The sequence below is a fragment of the Sander vitreus genome, chromosome 20, assembly GCF_031162955.1.
Source record: "Sander vitreus isolate 19-12246 chromosome 20, sanVit1, whole genome shotgun sequence".
NCBI classification, from domain to species: Eukaryota; Metazoa; Chordata; class Actinopteri; order Perciformes; family Percidae; genus Sander; species Sander vitreus.
The window spans coordinates 17,008,038-17,027,156 of NC_135874.1; the positions used below are offsets into that span (position 1 = coordinate 17,008,038).

The 19,119-nt window shown below is 40.8% G+C and overlaps 1 protein-coding gene across 1 annotated transcript; it reads right to left on the bottom strand.

Moving 5' to 3' along the window:
- Nucleotides 1-6,324: 6,324 nt before the first annotated feature.
- LOC144535125 (synapse differentiation-inducing gene protein 1-like) lies at nucleotides 6,325-15,404 on the bottom strand. The gene is made up of 4 exons (XM_078277416.1): nucleotides 15,043-15,404; nucleotides 12,817-13,314; nucleotides 7,712-7,849; nucleotides 6,325-7,041 (listed from the first exon to the last, which is right to left on the bottom strand). The coding sequence occupies exons 2-4, from the start codon at nucleotides 13,246-13,248 to the stop codon at nucleotides 6,883-6,885; spliced, it is 729 nt and encodes a 242-aa protein (XP_078133542.1). The 5' UTR covers nucleotides 13,249-13,314; nucleotides 15,043-15,404; the 3' UTR covers nucleotides 6,325-6,882.
- Nucleotides 15,405-19,119: the final 3,715 nt, after the last annotated feature.

A 19,119-nucleotide genomic window follows, 5' to 3' on the forward strand; every position in this document is an offset into this window, starting at 1 on the left:
TTGACTAACGCCACGTCCACACGTACCAAAACGATCTTTTTTCCCCTCAGTCTTGCATCCAAACGGTTCCATTTGTAAATGACTCAACACAATACTTCATATTCCAGGCCTATAGGTGGTGCTGTTTCTGCTACAGAAATTCACCAAAAATGGAGAAGAATAGGCGGAGCATGCGCATAAAGCTTGCACGCTGTATACAAACAGACAGTAGAAGAAGAAACCAAACACAAGAAGAAGACAACGAAAATGGCTCAATATCTTCGCCAGCAGGAACACAAGCATGTAGTCCGCCATTGTTGTTGTTGTTGTTGTTATGAGACGTCGTCGCAGGATAAGAGGTTGAAGGCTAGAGGTCGAGTATGTGGCTTTGCCGTCCAAACGAAGCCGCAAGGGCGGCGTTTTCGAATTTTTTCACTCTGGGACCAGGTTTCAAAAAAGTACGTCTTCAGGCAGTGTGTTTACAGCAGGGTTCATACGTTTTGAAAAAACCTGGAAAAGTTATGGAATTTGAAAAATGCTAATTCCAGGCCTGGAAACGCAGAAAGTTTTGGAAAAGTCATGGAATTTTTTTTAACACCGCATAATGCATTAATAAATGTATTTTCACGTTGTCTTAACCTCAACGTTCTATATTATTCGATATTACGAATCCCACTATGAACCACATAAATTGTCCTTCATTTTATTGTTAAACCTCTGAGGGTAAACTTTAACACAGATTTTTATTCTTATTGTATAATGTCAACTGACATTTTCAGGATTACATAGTCATGGAAATTTGCCGAAAAGTCATGGAAAAGTATTTAAAATGCGTATGAACCCTGTTACAGGATTCCCTTGGACGATCGGCCAAAACGATGCAAAACGTGCGTTTACACCAAAAAGCGTTTCCGTGTGGATGGCCCCTAAATTCAGACCTCATTTTAGCAGATATTGTTTGCCAGAAACTCTGGTCTATAGGCCCATTTGAGACTTCTTTGCTATCTTTTGCTTGTTTGCTTCATGGTGATTTTGAGCATTCTGAAACCTAGCTTGAGTGAAATATTAAAGAACACCTTTACACTAGGCAGATCTTAGTGCTGTTCATGCAAGGTTTTAGCTTGCCTAACACCCGCAGGTTTTTTGTTATTTTGTTTATTATTAAAGAGGCATTTGTTTATTACGGAAGCGTATTACATTCACCATAGAAAATGTTTTTTTGACACCTTATCTCGTAATGACGAGATCCTGATCTCCTGTAATTATGAGAACAAATCTCGTAATTATGAGATGAATGCATTTTCACAACACAGAAAACAGCTCTCTTGTGTGAAGCTTTCAGGCTAGCTGATGCCATGGAAGCAAATAGGCCTATGTCATATGTTGTTTGTGTCTTAAAGATGAGACATGAATGAGCTTGTGCTCAAACTTTAATGTACGAACCAACATCATCACCAAAACCTAGCTTGTAGCTACTCTTCTTTGTCTCCCTTAATACCAATATACACCATTGTCATATACCTAGACACCCTCCGCTGGTCACTCTAGGTATTACAGTTGATTAATTACAACACACGTCTCACCTGTTTAGTTTAATCAGTTTTTATTTTGGTTTGGGTTTGAGACATTGGGAGATGCTAATGTCTTTAAGTACGAGATGGGATTGTTATCAGTTTGTCGACTTTGCACAGGCACCTCAGGACTTTGCGGTTGTTCCGGTGGAAAGCCCATTCTGATCTGTTGAACAGATATGTCCATTAACTAATACTATCTATAAAGTTACATAACAAGTATCACGCCAACTTAACCCAGCTGAATTTAATGTTACCTCTCGGTGGTAGCCTACAGTTGATCACTGAGCCGTGGCCTACTGACAACTAGCTAGATATGCCGCCTTCCAGGTGTTTAAAATGATCTCATAATTACGAGATCTTTTCTCAAAATTATGAGTTATTTTCTCGTAATTACGAGATCTTTTCTAAAAATTACGAGATCAGGTGTCTAAATTTTGTTTCCTATGGTGAATGTAACATGCTTCTGTAGTTTATTATTGAAGAGGCCTTTTATTATAATTTAAGAGGCATGTTTACATTATTATTAAGAAGCCTTTTTTTTTGTATCATGAAGGCACTTCTTCCTGATTATCAGGAATCAGTACCGCCACAAGCCCTTCTGTCAACTTGTGAAATCCATCCATTTTCTGTACATGCCTACTTGGTGAGAGGAGGGTCACCAGTTCATTAAATCAATGTGTGTAAAATATAAACAACACACTGACTGCAGTAAAAAACATACTGCACTCTGGATATGGTAGAATACCATTGTGTGAAACTCTTGGTGTGTTGAAATGCTGAGTTAGCACTATTACATCCCTTGTGAGTGAACAACAGAAAGTTCTTTTTGATCAGGTTTTGGGGAAAAACAGCACAACACAATAGCAGCCTTAAAAGTAGTAAATTATTTTTTTATTGACTTGTCTAAGGCTTTTGATACAGTGGATCATGTTATACTGAAACAAAGACTTATTTGTATAGAATTGTCAAAACAAGGTTTAGTGTTGGGAAGGTTACTTTGGAAATGTAATAGGTTATCGATTACAAATTACACTATTACAAATGTAATAGTAGTGTAACTATTTAAATTACTGTAACATATTACAGTTACCTCTATTATGTAATTAAATTACATAACGCTGTTACATGTAGGTACTCCCCAACACTGCTCTTGGTTTAAAAATGATCGATCAGGCAGATCGCAATGCATGCAGGCAGAAGGATTCACTTCTCGCTCCATTAATGTATCAAAGGGCGTTCCCAGGGATCATTCCTGGGACCACTACTATTCATTATATATATCAACAGTTTGGATCAAAATGTTTCCATGCAAATTCCCACTAACCTGGCTCTTTGTCAGCTACAACTTGCTTTTAATTCTGTACGTACGTACCCTGTGTGATTTAAAACTTGTTTATGTGTTGACAAAACAAAACTTATGTTTTCAAATGCAAAATCAAAGCCACTGAACCTTCCTTCTATTACCACGTTTTTTGGCTCTGAGATTGAATGTGTATCTCAATCTTGGAAAAAATAATTGATGATTCACTCTTATTTAAGCCGCACATTCAGCAACTGGTGAAAAAAATAAAGTTAAAATTGTTTTTATTTTGGATACAAGTAGGGTAGCTATCGATTATTTTAGTAATCGAGTATTCTACAGATTATTCCATTGATTAATCGAGTAATCAGATAAGAAATACTTTTCTTTTATTGAAGAGCAATAATATACAATAGTTTGGTTTAATTTTCAGAAAAAATATAATTTCTCAAAAAAACTAAACATATTAAGTGCATTTAAGTGCCATATTACATTGTTTTCAGCTGTTTCTCCGTGGAGAGTGAGAGTGCGCAACAATCAGCTGTTTTCCGAAGTGATAGTCAACAAGTCGGCTCTTTAGATCAAATTGTGGTCACCACTATGTATTTTCTTGTCTTTGTTTTTGGTAGTTGTTGGTGTAGTTTCACCGTCCATAGGACTCTGTGATTTACTTTTGTCGGGTCCACTTTGTGGAATGGATGATTAAGTTAGACTCAATGTTTTCTGTTGAGATGCTGAAGCATTGACATTGTGCTATTATTGTGGTAAGCTAGTTCAATTTTGTACACTTTTGATACACTATACAGAGTTTTCATTTTAACTACGTTTGAACTGATTCCAAATTTTGGACACTCTCTGTTGTTTTCTCCAGCCTGTCTCTTCTCTTAGCCCCTCACTATTTACGCTCTTTCTTCATTTTGTAATGTGTCGCCACCAGCGTCAGCCCGGTGTGCGACAGTAATAATCATCCATGTGGAAACACCGTGAGCGATACAACGTTGGTGACATTGATTAAATGAAGCTTCGAGGCAAATCGTTTTGCATCGAGGTTTTTTAGTGATTGAATTATTCGAGTTACTCGAGGAATCGTTTCAGCCCTAGATACAAGTCTTGCTTCTCTTTTGAGACCAAAAGGAGACTTGTTGCTGCTACCTTTATGTCTGTGCTGGACTATGGCGTTGTATACATTCATGCATCCTTACAATGTCTTTACATGCCGGATACTGTCTACCATGGAGCACTGAGATTTATCACAAATCTCAAAGCCCTTGTCTTTGCTCCTAGGACTTTCCCTAAAGTCTGTACTGAACTGGGGAAAAGGGTGTTTAAGTATGCTGCTCTCTCTGCTATTATTCCTGGTTAAATAAAGGTTAAAAAATAAATGCTAATTGCCATTCATATCTGCATGTAAACTGTTGAAATCTCAGAGGGTGCTTGACATGAGTTTAGTCCCATCCATTGCCAGTGACCCAGAAAGTGTCCCTGGAATAATCAAATATACATTAAATGTATCTGCCTGCATGAAAAATGATCTCTGGATGAACTTCAAACAGCATGCAAGTGTATGTGATCTACCAAAAAAACTATGTGGTTCTGATTTAAGATCTGTCACACAATACAGAGCCAAGAGGCTTTCCACTTTAACATTTCCCCAATAGCTTTAAAATTCAGGACAGAGTTTTCATACTCCTCATTCACATCCTCCCATTGTGGTTTCGGGTGCTGAGTTAAAAATGAGTCTTATTTTCGACTGTTACACTTGATGTTTCTATTCATTTCACAGGGGGGTTCTTTGATAGTTTTCCAGGATTTTTTTTTCTACTAAATGTCAGCAAAACGAAAGGATAAAATGTCTACATTCACAGCTTTTTGTTTGTTTGTTTTGCACAGTAATTGTCGCAATCACTTCAAATAGGCTAAATCCTCTTTTGCAGAGGCATGGCACAAACTGAAGATATTGTTTGTGCGTCTGTTGTCCAGAGAGTGGTGACAGGTATTTTATCAAAGCAGCGATAGGAATCTGAAAATGGCTTTCAGTCGCACGAACAGTCAAGAGCATCATGCTCCTTATTAATGTAGCACTCAGTGCTAATGTCTTTTTGTCTTTCCACTCCCTTTCAGTTTCTTTCCATTTTGTTTCGGCTCATTTATCATTGTTTTTTCTTCTAGAAATATGTTTCTCACTTTAGTTCTGTGTGCAAGACGCATTCATTTTCTTTTTTTGTCATTTGCTAAATGTGACAGGTCAGGGTATGACTTTGTCAAACTCGACAAAGACAGACTTTTGGTTAATTTTAGATACAAAGATTATATTTAGAAACAGTGTGGACTAATAATTATTTTAAAACAAAGACCTGTGTGCCATACAGTAATACCCACACTAAAAGTGCATTTCAACATAATGAAATATTTGCACTAGTTCAAATTCAACCTGCTGCTGCCTCTTGGAAAGTTTTTATTCATGTGGGGGTGGATGACTAATAAAATCAGTTTGCTTCTGGTAGTCTGGATACTGTGAGTGAGCGAGCAGGCGTGGGTGAAGCTCCCTATCTATTGAGGGAGAGAAAACACATGCAGTGCTGCACTCGCTCACAGAGTGAGCCCACTTCAGCACCCTATACAGCTACCATTGATGAGAGCGGCACTTTCGCCCCCGTCTCCCCCATCGAGCCACATTTCATGCATTAGAGACTTGCATGAAGAGAAGCTGCGAAAGACGAAGCAGAAAAATATGAGAGGTCAGGCTGTGCAAGCTTTCCTGTAAAACTTGCTTACCTTGCCATCTGCTCCATTTATCCTGGTGCAGTGAATGATAAGGTATATACTGTAGGTGTAGTCAATATGTTCTCCTCTGCTTCTTGAGCTCAGTATGTGACCAATGCTGTCTGCAAGTTAAACCTGAAGGGCAAAGAGTGGTTTAGGATGGCTCTGGAGGCTAGTGTTCTGATTGGATGGCAGGTGGGGCAAGAGAAAGGGACTTGCATGATGGTCCTTCCAAGTCCTGGATGGGAATAAAGTGCTGCTCTCAATTTGTTCTGACATCCTAACTTTAGAGAGCAGGCATTGTTCCTGACACTCACAAGCACTTTGGCAGGTAAAGTCACCTCAAGGCTAGACAGTGAGTGATGCCAAAAGACGATGAAGAGCCATGCCAGTTACAGCGGAGGCTTGTGCCAGCATTAGCAAATTGTCAATATAACGCTCTATGGTTGACAATACACTCTGACAGGCTTCTCTAACCACACAATCCATGTCGTGTTCACAACCTTTTGTCTGGTGATGTACCCCGCCAGCCTTTAAGTTGAGCTCAATTACCCTGTCATCGACCTTAGCCGTCATGTTCCAGACTTAGGCCTACTGTGTTATAAACTGGATGTTATTAGTATAAAAGTGGATGCTCAAAGACACTACTCTCAAAGAGACAACGCATAAGAATATGAGAGACTTGGCAGAAGATGTTTCATTATTCATGCCAAATGTATTTATTGACTAGATTAACAGTACACAATAAACACAGATAACCCTCTTGACCACTGCTCAGCAACTTTGTGTACAATTTTTTCTCTTTCTATTAAGGGTCCACTTTCTCCAAGAAACTCAAATACAAAGTGGACAATACACAATCTGCAATCATATTGGCAGAGAAAACGCCTACTTATGAAGTTAAATAAAACTGCTGTAAATGACTAATGTGATAAAATGTAGGTAGTTCTTTACTGTTCTTTACTTTACCGTTTTTTTCTAACATATTAGTACAGCACAGTCTTTGTGGAAGAGTAGACATTCTTCCCAGCACTGTCTTTTCTTCCTTTTGTGGTGGTGGAATACCTTGGAGTGTTGTATCCCAGAAATAAAGATTCAGTCCGGATCAATATGCAGTCCTGCCATTCCAAGTAATACTCCATCCACACATCTTGTTTTTTTTTTCTTCTTCTTTTCTCTCTGTCTTTCTGGTTTAGTCTTTTCTCTTCATATAGCTTCTTTCATAAACAGCACAGGCAAATCCCCCCAAGCAAACCGGTCTCAGTGCTATACATGTCCAGGCTTAGACAGGTAGGCTATGAGGGCCACAACCACCCCCACATACATCCCTGTTCCAATGGTGATGGAAAGAGCAGCCAGGAATAAAGCTCTTCTGGAGCTCATTCCTGCTCTGGAGAAGTCTCCCTTAGCGATGGCCTTGCCTGTCTGACAAAACAAAGGAGAGGATGAAATGAGCCGGTGTGTTACTCATCAGCACAGAGTGTATGAGTAGGTGTTAAGCCACAGTTAAAGGAGAGAAAACAAGAAATGCTCTTGGGTAGCCATTAGTTACCATGGCAATTAGGTCATTATGCCTCTGACAGTGACAAATGTGTTGTTTGGGTGTTTTGGTTTCCTATCAAAGAAATGAGCCTGGCCTTTATTTTTTCTTCTGACACATTCTTTTCTGGTATTATTGTCTCTGCAATTATTGTGGAAGATGTTGCAAAACCATTAAGATATGCTGTGCTTTGCTTGAGGTTGCTGGACGTGAGCCTAATCTTTTCGGACCAGAAAGATCCTGACATTAGACCAAGGTCTCAGCTACAGGATGGATGAACAACTTAAAATAATGTAATCACAGTGCACATGCTCACACAGAACATACTGCGGACCAAAACCTCAATGTTAATGGTTTCCTAAAGTGGACTCACTGACAAGTGGTCCGAACCTGCTGAATTTACATAGTAAATCATCTGAAACAACTGAGAGGAGGGTCACAGGGTGTAAAATGGGCTGCAGTAGCACTTGTCTGAGTGCTTGTGCTCGCTGACCTTAAATGGAATGCAGTGTAATCAGACTTAATGACAGGCTTGAGGTCTCTGGTCTCCTTTACCTTGTGAGAGTAGTAAAAGGCAACGATGCCCAAGGGCCAGAAGCAGCAGAGCATGGAGAAGATGGCTAGGCCCAGGTAATCCCGAGGGGGCAGCACGATGAAGTTGTCCTCGCTCTCACTGTCACTGGAGCTGTCACTCTGGAAGACAGCGGGTTGATGAAGGATAGTTAAATGTCAGAAAAGGAGAGGATGATGATGATGATACACTTTTTTACATGACTGCTTGTAGACAAACTACACACTGACAAAAAGAGACAAAAGGTGATCTTGAGACTGACACCTAAATAATAATGGGGTCAGGTTGACACGTGTAGATAGTCAAGTGTACTTGGACATCTTGGTACTTGGTGTAGCTTGACAAGTCATGCCCTCCCCCCCCCCCCCCCCACAAGGCCAGTGTATCTGCCCTTGTACCACCACCACCACCCAGGACAGGATGTGCTCAGCCAGCCAGAAAGGATTTGATGCCTCTGTCAACACCCATGAGCGGCCTTACAGATAACAGAGGATTGACGGATTGTTCCATCATTGCAAGGTGACAGGAGAAACAGCAAGAAGACAGGGTCATTTATGTGCTCAATTGCTTCTACAGCATGAGAGACCTCCACCATCTCTCCTCAATATACCCGGCATCTTACAACAGGCTCCTTTACTGTGCCTCCATACTCAAACTCAGGGCCACAAGGGCTTGAACGCCACTCAGACTACATCGGCACATCGCGCCTGCAGCAGGAATGGCAATCTGACTGCATGGGTGACCTTTTAAGAGGACGTTACCTTACTTCTGTCAGCTGTCCCAGGGACGGAGTGGATGTTTGTCTAAATAAATAGCCTCCGTAAGGAGCAGGTTTCATTTGTTAGTCTTGCTGCCTTCAGGGATCAATTAAAGTGGGTAAAAGGAAGGCACAAAATAAAAATCAATATGTAAGGCAGGAACTGAACCAGCCATTTTTAGAGGTAATTAAAGAACAGTCAGGGAGGCAGGCAAAGAAGAAAGGAACTATATGTGTTTGCTGACAACTAAGTTTTTAAGCTTGTGCAAAATTTTCTTTGCTTCTGAGAATGCTGATCTACATTGACCAAACCACAGGATCTAATAATTATTACTGTGTCGAAACCATATTTAGATGTTAGAGGGAAGTGGAGGATAGCAGTGCTATATACTATCCAAACAGGTTCCAAACAGCTACCTTTGCCAAAAGAAGATTATAAAGCTCCCTGTTATCTGCTTTATGAACACTGTCCACCTGGACAGCCGGCTGTGATCCATCAAAACAGCAGCTGGTCATAACCACATAATCTGACATCACATGAATAAACCGGTGGGTACAAACAGCAGTATCTCCTTTTATCTTTATAGCAAGACCTGATAACATTTCTGAGTGACTGGTGCATTCAGACCTACTGACATCCTGCCTGACACTGAGTCCGGCCGCCTGGGGACGCACTCCCAGTCTGGGCTGATGCCAGTATAGCTGATGGGGCTCCGCAGAGGCACAGTGCTCTCTGAGGCCTAGTTAGGGTCTGGAGGGGACAGTTGACTCCACAGCAGGGCACACACAGACCCCTGCACCCTGTTACTTGTGGCAATCACAGTGGCATCACCTACATGCTCTTGTTACTTTGTTACCTGCAATTTATTTTTCTCTGTCACACAGTTGTCTTACTTCTGCTGATAGACAGTTGTAGATTTACTATTGTGAAGTTACAATACCTGTTTTTCTGTTGCTGGATCTAAACAAAGGATGAGGCATCATAGAAATGTACAGTGACGATATGGGTTACAGTAAGTAGTATAAAAAACACATGCTGACTAGAGTGCGGATCCGGCTGCATTTTTCTGTCCGAGCCCGGCCTGAGCCCGACAGAACAGTAACCAAGCCCGGCCTGATCCCGACAGGCATTAAGATATTTATGTCCAAGCCCGATCCGAGCCCGACACAGTTAAAATCAAAATTTTTTCTTATACTAATGACACATGTACGTTTGTTTGTGTGGAAAGCCCGCTTTTATTAAGCAACTGTGAGAAGGCATTCGGAAATGTCAACAGATGAGCACATCAGCGCACACGGGGCAACAAGCGCACGTTAATAAGCTGTTTAATTTAAAATGTTCATTGCCTGATTGCGCTGATGTGACATCAACATCATTTCTAAATATCTGTCTGAACCCGGCCCTGCCAACAGGCTCGATTTGGGTATCCATCCTCTAATGCTGACTAGGGGTGGGCCGTCAGGGCTTGCTGGCCAAGAGATTGTCAGAATCAGACAATTATATATTTATAATTATATCTATAATAATTTCTAAAATATATAGCCTATATATTTATTTATTAATTTAATTTTACAAAGTACGTTCCCACGAGTCTATTACTGTGATTTCATTGCTGCTCTCTCCCTTGGTTTATCCAATCAGATTTTCCCCTGTGCTGTCTCCGGGTGAAAAATCTACTCTGAGGCCTTCAGAATTTTGAGCGTATTCTTTGACAGACCATGAGCCTTCTAGTTAGCCCAGCCACCCACGTCGGCATTTTTCGGACAAGTTAGTATTCGGTGGCCGAGAAGCAAAACTAGCTAGCGTCACATAACCGTAACAGTAACGTTAGTTCAAGTTTTTTTTAGATTTTTAGATGTAAAGTTAATGAAAGCAAGGGGGATGTACTTTTTTTTTTCAAATGATGAGCAACTTGGGTAAGTTTAATGGATTTTTATACATTTTATTAAACAGATTTTTCTAGCTTTTACGGCTTGCTTTAGATCTTTGCTGCTGGTGTTAGAGATTTAGATAGATAGATCGATAGATACTAAATTTTAGGCATCCAGTAGCTTAGACAACCATAACACAACAAACACACATACACACATATATCTCACATACATAAAAATCACTCACAGAAATGTAAAGAGTTAAAGGTGCTATGGTAGACTGTGTGCAATGGTGGTAGTGCAAAAGAGAACAGTGCAGGGATTGAACAGTGCAATAGCTTATTATTAAATATTAACTATGACTATGAAAAGACAAGAATGTAAACATAATGTAATTAGAATTGCTTGACAAACAGAAATAATATACATTAATAACAATATTTAACAGGGAATAAGTTATAAGATGTAGATGTTATGACCACAGTCCATATTGTGTAGGATGGCTAATATAGCCTATAAGACAGTGTGGTGTACAGCAGACAAAGTGATATAATGGTAGGGGCTGAGCGAGACAGACTCATGCTGAAAATTCCCCTTTGTGTGGTATTGAAGAGTTGGATGGCCCTGGGGACAAAGGACCTCCTCAACCTGGTCTGTTGAGCATGACAGTGACAGAAGTCTGCCACTGAACATGCTCCTCTGTTTGAAGAGCGTGCTGTGTAGTGGGTGGCAGTCATTGTCCATGATCGCCAGCGTCCTACTCATGGTCCGTTTCTCTGCAGTTGCTATGAGTGACTCCAGCTCAATGCCAACAACAGAGCCAGCTTTCCTTACCAGCCTGTTCAGTCGCCCAGCGTCTCTCTTCTTAATGCTGCCTCCCCAGCACACCACAGCAGGCAATGACTGAATGAATTTGAGCAGTATCAGTGGCTGCTGTGCCCTTGTGTGTACGTGGTGGCATGTGTGTCGAGCCCCAGCAGCTTGGCTGGAATTTGTGGGGAAGCCTGTTGATTCCTAATTGTGTAATTTGTGTTGTTGATCGCTTTGTGGTTGTCGTATGAATAAATGTGACCGGTTGTCGTGGGTTTGTCTTTGTTTCTTTGGTAATTACATTAATTTGGACTAGGCCTATATGCTATGCTGCTTGAAAGTGATGGCTTCAGTCACAATGTATTCAGGTCTCTGCAATAGTGTATTCTGCTCTAGGTGTTGTGCCTTGTGTTAAATCACTATAATGCCCTAGTGTCATGGTGAGGTTATTCAAAGGTGGTTTATTGCTGTAGGATAGTGCTAAAGGCCTAGGTGTAAAATACATGGCCCGCCACTGATGCTGACAAAAACTGGTTGTATTATGATGGAAAACTGCAGCAGAAATTGTGTGAGCTGTGAAAGTCCTCTTAAAGTTTAAATTGACTTCTTTGCGTCAACACACATCTGGCACTGTTTGTGTCTGTTTTCATGATTCACAAAGGGCATGAGTCTTAGCACAGAAGCGCACACACATTACAGACACGCAGGAAGGGAAAATAAAGAAACACAGATGCTGAGCAAAAAGTCTCATATTCCAGCTGGCAACCCAACTTTCATCTGAGAACCCGTTCATCAGATTAATTTGCTCTTTTGAATTGACATGGAATAACTTTGGCTCCAGGCTCACCTGCTCCGACAGCCATGCATCAGCGGAGACCCGCTTAATACCCTCACAGCACGGCATTACTTATGGCATTAATGGCAGTCACTACCGTGTCTCTATCTATCTGCCAGGCCTCCGAGTGACAAGAGCTGGCGTGATCATCAGCCCAGTTAGGGTGCTATACTTCTTCCTCTGCCAGCTCAGAGCCCTCGGTACTTCACAAAGTCCCTGGATGAAATTAGATTTTACCACTTCTGAAAAAGACTTTTCTTTTTTGCTGTCACGCTGTTCTTCAGAGAGTGTAGTTATAGTCCTAAAAGAACAATAGCCTGGATAGATAAACTTGAGATGATTTTCTTAGAATGTAATTATAAAAAAACGCACAATTACCCTGCACTAGATATGAAAGACTCCAGCAAATTGACCATTTAGAGAAGAGAAATAAGCATGAATCACACTGGCAGTCTATTAGAATGGTAAATTAAATAATAAGCGTCACTATCCACGCCATGACTCACTTTCTGCTGAAAGATGGCCCTGACAGTTATGAGTAAGTCTTGTAACGCCTTTAATTTCATATAGCAACTCAATATTCTAATACCACTGTCAAGCACTGCCAAATGGCTCTTACTTGCATCAATGTGCTCTTTGAGCTGTATAGTTAAAGTGATTATTCCCTTTAGCGTGTAGCAAGAGTGAAAAACCTCTATAATCATGTATCAGGCTACAGTATGGACCCAGTATATCAGGCACCTAGATCTCTAAATACAATACCACTAAAGCACTGGAGACTGCCATATACATATTTATTTGGTGTGACCTCTGACCTCATACTCAGGACCCTGCTCCTCTTCCACATCATAGGACACCGTCTGAATCTTTGCATCCTTCTCTCCTTGTACGCTGTCCAGAGGGTTTTCTGTGGAAGCTCCATCCAGCACAGTGTCCTTACTCTCTGTGAAAGTGGTCTCAAAGCTCTCGCTCTTGGAGTCCTTGCTGTGAAGGCTCACGTCGTCCTTGTACAGGATAAAGTTGGGCCTGTAGAAAGCCTCCACAGCCAGATGCAGGGATGTGGCATCCAGGAACTGTTGAGTCTTATGCTTGCCATTAGTCCCAGTCCCAGTGTAGTAGTAGCCAATGAGGCTGTCCTGGTAGGGCTGACTCGAGTAGTCACACTGGTAACCCTGGTAATCGTTGTGCACCTTTTGTCTGCTGGTTTTGTCTAGCAAGGGGTTCTGGAGCTCACTGAGGCTCTCCATGATGGCAAGTTCAAATGTCCAGTGGATCAGAGGATGAAGTCCAAAAAGGATTTGGCAGTCTGGTAGCTGGAAATAAGTACAGTTGCAATTAAATGTGATTAATACAAACTTTAAAAGCAATAAATGACAAGCAGTTTGTTTAAATGATGGTACATTCTTGGGGAAAATGCAGTTAATCCATCCAGTAGCTCAGATCCAACATTGGGTTTTTAGTAATGTTATAATCTAGGACATGAATTCAGTGCAGGAAATATTTCATCTTGCTTGGCAATCAGCATTCCTCTCACAAGTTCTCACCAGTCTGGGCCATAAAATCACCATCTGCTGTATGGTCAACTGTTGCATCTCACACCCTCAGATTCATACAAACATGTAGGGAAAAAATGTCTTCCTATATCACGGCTGCCTGTATTGAAAACGGGGGGGAAGTGTGCAGAGCTCTGCTATATTTTGCACTGCATACTGATTACTTTGACTGTCTGTGAACTGGCCTCTCTCAGTTATCCTGAATGTTTTCAAATGAGTGGAAGATCAGGTAAAAAACATAAAACAACAACACAGTAAGACTGTCAGGAGAGGCCGTCACTAAGGCAACACGTCCGCCATTAGAGGCTGTGTGAGCATGTCCAGATTTGACTAAACACTTACAATGGTTCAGCCCCCTTTGGCCAAGAAAGACCTCATCCATCAAATTAATCGTTCATGTTACGATGAAATCAGAAAAAAGCCATAGAGGCAACTGTGTCATGTTTTGGAATTAGTAGAAAGTAGCAAATCAAGTCAGAGTCATTTCACACTTTTTTTGTTGAAAGTACTGTAGTGAGAAATGAGCCACTGGGTGGTAATACACAAGAAACTGTAGAGGTTTTTTCACACATTAGAAAAAAAGAGGTATGGCAGGGCTTGATTTATGAGGTTTGGGAGGCGATTGAGTTGCACAGACCTGGACACAAACAACCTGGGCTGGGAAAAATAACATTAACACCCAAAAATGAAATGCCATCGAGTGCAACAACATGATCCTCAAGACTTATATCAAAGCCTCTCAACAAAAAACTATAAATAAAGAACCCTCACAACACATAGCTGATACTGTATTTGTTTGCATTTTCTACATATGCAATGTCATCCTGGCCCACAGAGAAGACACGTAGATCTGCAGCAGACCTTTGGCCTTGTGACCCGAGAAAAAGATCATATCCTGATCATGAGTCACTATAGGTTTCAGTGCATGAATAATGTGGGCCAGTGGCTGAATCTGAGGCCACACACCCAAGACTCAGTATCTTCAACACTGTGTCCTGCGGTTTCCATTCTCAAATAATTCTGAGGTTGAGCCACTCTCCAGATAACAGGGAATTCCATTACACACTACATTAGACAACAAAAACCACATCCCACATCCACTAATAATTGATCTCACACCATTAAGATGTGCACTTAGCACATGTGAGTGTGTGCTTAGACTCCACAATTATTAATGGTCTTCTCTTTCCTCTGTTTTTGTCTTTACAGTGTAATCATATATCTATATGAATTTCTCTCACAAAAACACACTAGCACACAATTTTCATTATTTTGATGAAATCACACCTTTTTTAACCGCTCATAAAATTGCAAATACTGCATTTTCAAATTTTATATAGCTGATCATGACGGAAATCTTCATATTTCTTGACTTTTTTTGCTCTTTTGTATTATAAAGAGATCTCATATCTACTCTGAAATAAAAGGCGAAGAATATTTTTTTACTATAGCCTACAAGTAGCGAAACACCTCCGAAAATCATCTTACCTGTAGTGGAAAATCCTGCCGCAGCTTTGCTCAGCATCGTTTCTCCGCGCAACTGAGTCGATGAAGACGGACGGACCCACGTTTCTGCTTCACATCATCAGTTTTGGGAAACTGCCATCGTAGCGCAACATATGACATCCTTTTAAAAGGAAGTTATTCCGTGTGTGTGACAATGGACTTTGCTCGCTGAGCTCTGCCTGCCATGGCACGCTGCTGCGAGCCGTAGATTTTACGCACAGTATCACGCTGAGCTCAGGCTCCAAAACAACTCCGACAGAGGCTCCAGCCAACCCATTGGCTGTGTGTGGCGCGCTGTAAACTCTAATAGCGACCACGGATTTGACATTTCCAAACGCTACTTGCCTTGCCTGGGCGTCTTCCTACAGCTCAGTGTCTCATGTGCCCCCCCCTCTCCCCCCAAAAAAAGGTGCCGTTTTGCCTCCTTGCATAAGCAGAGAGTCATTTAGAAACAGGTTGATAGCCACTAAAATATATTTTAGATCACATGAGCCAGCATTCCCACGTTGCAGACTCATTAAATTAGTGTCCTGAAGTAATTGTATTGCTTGTATTACTTGCACAACTTAATTGTAAGCTGTTTAAGTTTTATTCTTCCCCACTGAGAACGCCCACTAAATGAAGAAAACACGCAATACGAAATCTTCAAAGAACATTTTAATAAAGCACTCTGCTGCATGCATTTTAAGATTCCCCTTCTTCACATAATTCAGCTTTTATTCTTTATGTGCCAATTTACCTTCATTTCCTTGTCCATGGTCCCTGCAATGTGCATGGCTCTGAATGTGTTTCTAAACATAGCTCAGGAGTAAGCAACTATTAAATTCATTGCACATTTATATTTGATTAATATTTTAGACAAATCCCATGCATTTATCATGAGCCTGCCAATTTGGTTGTGCCTTTAACCCCACTCTGCTAAGCTGCTTATGATTCCATGCCACAATTTATCATTGTAAACACTGTTTACATAACATTAATATGGATGTATTTTCCATGCAAGCAAATGGGTGACATAATACTTTCCAAACAGCTAAACTAAGCCTTATTTATTTTGATCTCGCTGGAGAATAATAATGACATAACGACAGTATTTACAGGGACATCGTCTGTGGTTTAGACACAAATACACTAAAAACTGTGCTTATCAGAGGCCGTAATGCTATGCCAAAAACGAAAAGACTGATATATAGCCACTGAACACTGGACACATATCTTATTCAGAAGGAGCACTCTGTTCCACAGGCTCATAAAAATGTCTGGAGTTAATAATGTGCAAGCCCAGGCTCTGTCACTTTCACTGGGAGATGCATTAAGGTGCTGATGGACACTTTATGGGGGAAACATGGAGCTGCATTCATAAGACTGGGCATACATGAGCTGTTTATCTCCCAGAGTCACCTTGTGTTCACATGCACTAGGCGACGTGGCATCATCAACAGCCTGGCCATCTTCGTGATGGATACCTCTCCCTCAGGAGCCAAGTATATTAGAAGAGGGGGTGAGGAGGGGGCCAGAATCTCTAACTGTTTATCCATTATTATTCTTTCTTCCTCTCTCCTTCAACCTTCACGACAGGATTCAGAGTAACATTTTCTAATGAAGATCTGTGTCAAAATGGCACAGGAACATATGCAAAACATCCAAATCTAAAAAAAAGTGGCAGTATATAGGTAAAACCAGTACACCTCAGTGGTGCTACATTAGGGATAATTAGTGAAAAGAGAGAATTTCTCCTTGGACCAAGCTTCTGCCAGCCTTCTGTAGATGGACTGTGAATATTTATGGTCCTCACTGTGCTCCTTTCTGCTGCTCCATTTTCCACTCTATATTTAGGCACTGTGTCACTACATAGCAGATGCACAATTTGTCAAGAATTTTCTCCTCAGAATCCTGTTATTTCAAGAAACAAAAAGATTATTAGAGCTGCAGGTATTCATGTGCTGTTGACTGACAAAGCAACACTAAAGCAGAACATGTTTTTACTTACTTTTTACTTATTGTACTTTCCTCCACCACTGTTTGATATCACAGCCAACTCTTGACACCATGAACTTTCCTGGGGCCCATTAACCAGCTTTAATCATTTAAACACTTTAGGGAATTAATCACCCTAAGCCGATTGGCAGAGAAAGTATCAAACCACTTAATTTGATCTGGCCTAGCTGGCTTTTAAGGCAAGGAAAGTGGAGATTTAAGCAGCTTTTCCCACATGGCCGTTCTGTGCATTATTTCCTGTTTGATTAAACACTTTAACAAAGCATATGCCAATAGAGCACCTCTGACCACTGAAACAGCCCATTGGACTGATGAAAAAGAGCAAAGAATACACAATTAAATCGGTCTGAATACTTGGAAATTCACATTTGCAGTGTAGTTTAGATACATTTGTGTACAGCACAATTTAAACCATATCTGTTTCATTCTTTTCATATCAAAAGTTGTCAACCAATTCTTATATTTTTCTGCTGCTGGTGTTCATCGCAGACCAGTGTTTCATCCATTTGGCCAAAGAGGTCAGTTTGCAGAAAACAGTGGGGCTTCAATCCCTGCGGCGCCAGGTTCAGGTGCAAGAGCAGGAGGAGGTTCAGCATATGGGAAGATTTTGGCAGCAACAGAGGCTGGAGCTCCTTTCAGACCTGGAGGAATGCTGCAAGCCTCAAATTGAAAACTCACGAATGCCATAGCTAAATACTGCCTCGTATTCTCCACCTGACTCAGGGTACAATGAGCTGGCCAGGAAGTGGATGACAGTGCCATGTCTTGTTATGGGCAGAGAGAGTATGCACATTTGAGTTGGTGATGAATAATATAGTAGGTAGGTGAGGAAATAAATAACAGATCCAACTGAACACCTTCAGGCACTGGATATTTCTTCCAAAGGAACAAATTTAGCTTCAGAGCTGACAAGCACGATGAAAGCTTCTTTTATAAAGCTCAGTTTGTTTACCATAAACACTGCTGTCAGGCTCCCACAGAATTAAATTCAGAGAGCCGTATTTCAGAACTTCACCTTAGTTATTTGTTAAGGTCTATAGCTCTGTATAGCATTAAAGGAAATGGATTTATTGCCCTCTTACATCCAGAGAAAATGAAAATGAGTTTGATTCCTACAGTAGGATGTCATAATGAAAAACATAATAGTCGGTGAATGCCAACTTATGAGAAGCAATTTCATTAAAGTGTTAGAAAGTTGCACAGTATGTGACTTTTCAAGGTTCTTCTACAAATGTCCAATCAGAATATTAACAGTATGTGTCTGGAAGTTGGCCCACGTCTGTGTGCCGGTGCAGGGGGAATGGATGTGTGGCGAAGTCCCGAGGGGCCGGCAGAGGCTTTTTGGCTTTGCAATTATCTAACACACAAATGCAATATGTGTTGAATTAGCTGGAAGTGCTCCATCAGGAGGGGAGAGGTCGGAGTTTGTCATCCCCCATTTCAGACAGAAGTACCACTTTGTAGCTCTACCCTTCACCTATAAACATATCTCTTTAGCAGTACATAGAAAATGCAAAGTGTGCATCTCTGGAGACGATCCAGTCTGGAGCCGCAGTAGTTAACGTCAATCACAACTGGACTTCTTTCCACAGAAGGAACGTGAACGAGGACAGTGGGGAGCTTCTCATCTTCACAGATCGTTCCACTCTGGAGGAACGCTATGTGCAGATTAATGGCATCCTCCGTGGCAAGATTTGAAAACTTCCATTAATGGAACACCAATGATAATTTATTTGGACAGCCGAGCTGCTTCTCTGTGAATAATGAAGTGGCCTCGGGATCATTAATATGATGGATTCCCTCTAATGTAGGGATGCTGTGCCAGAAGTCCTAGTTGTAAAAAACATATATATATATATATATATATATATATATATATATATATATATATATATATATATATATATATATATATTCTAGCTGTGTACATTGTATTAATAATAATTAATAGTAAATAATACCTCAGAGGATTACCATTTCAAACATTATTAGTGCTAATGAACACGTTAATCCTGTGGTGAGTGTGTGCAGGTGTACCAAGTGATGAGTCAGCCAGGCATG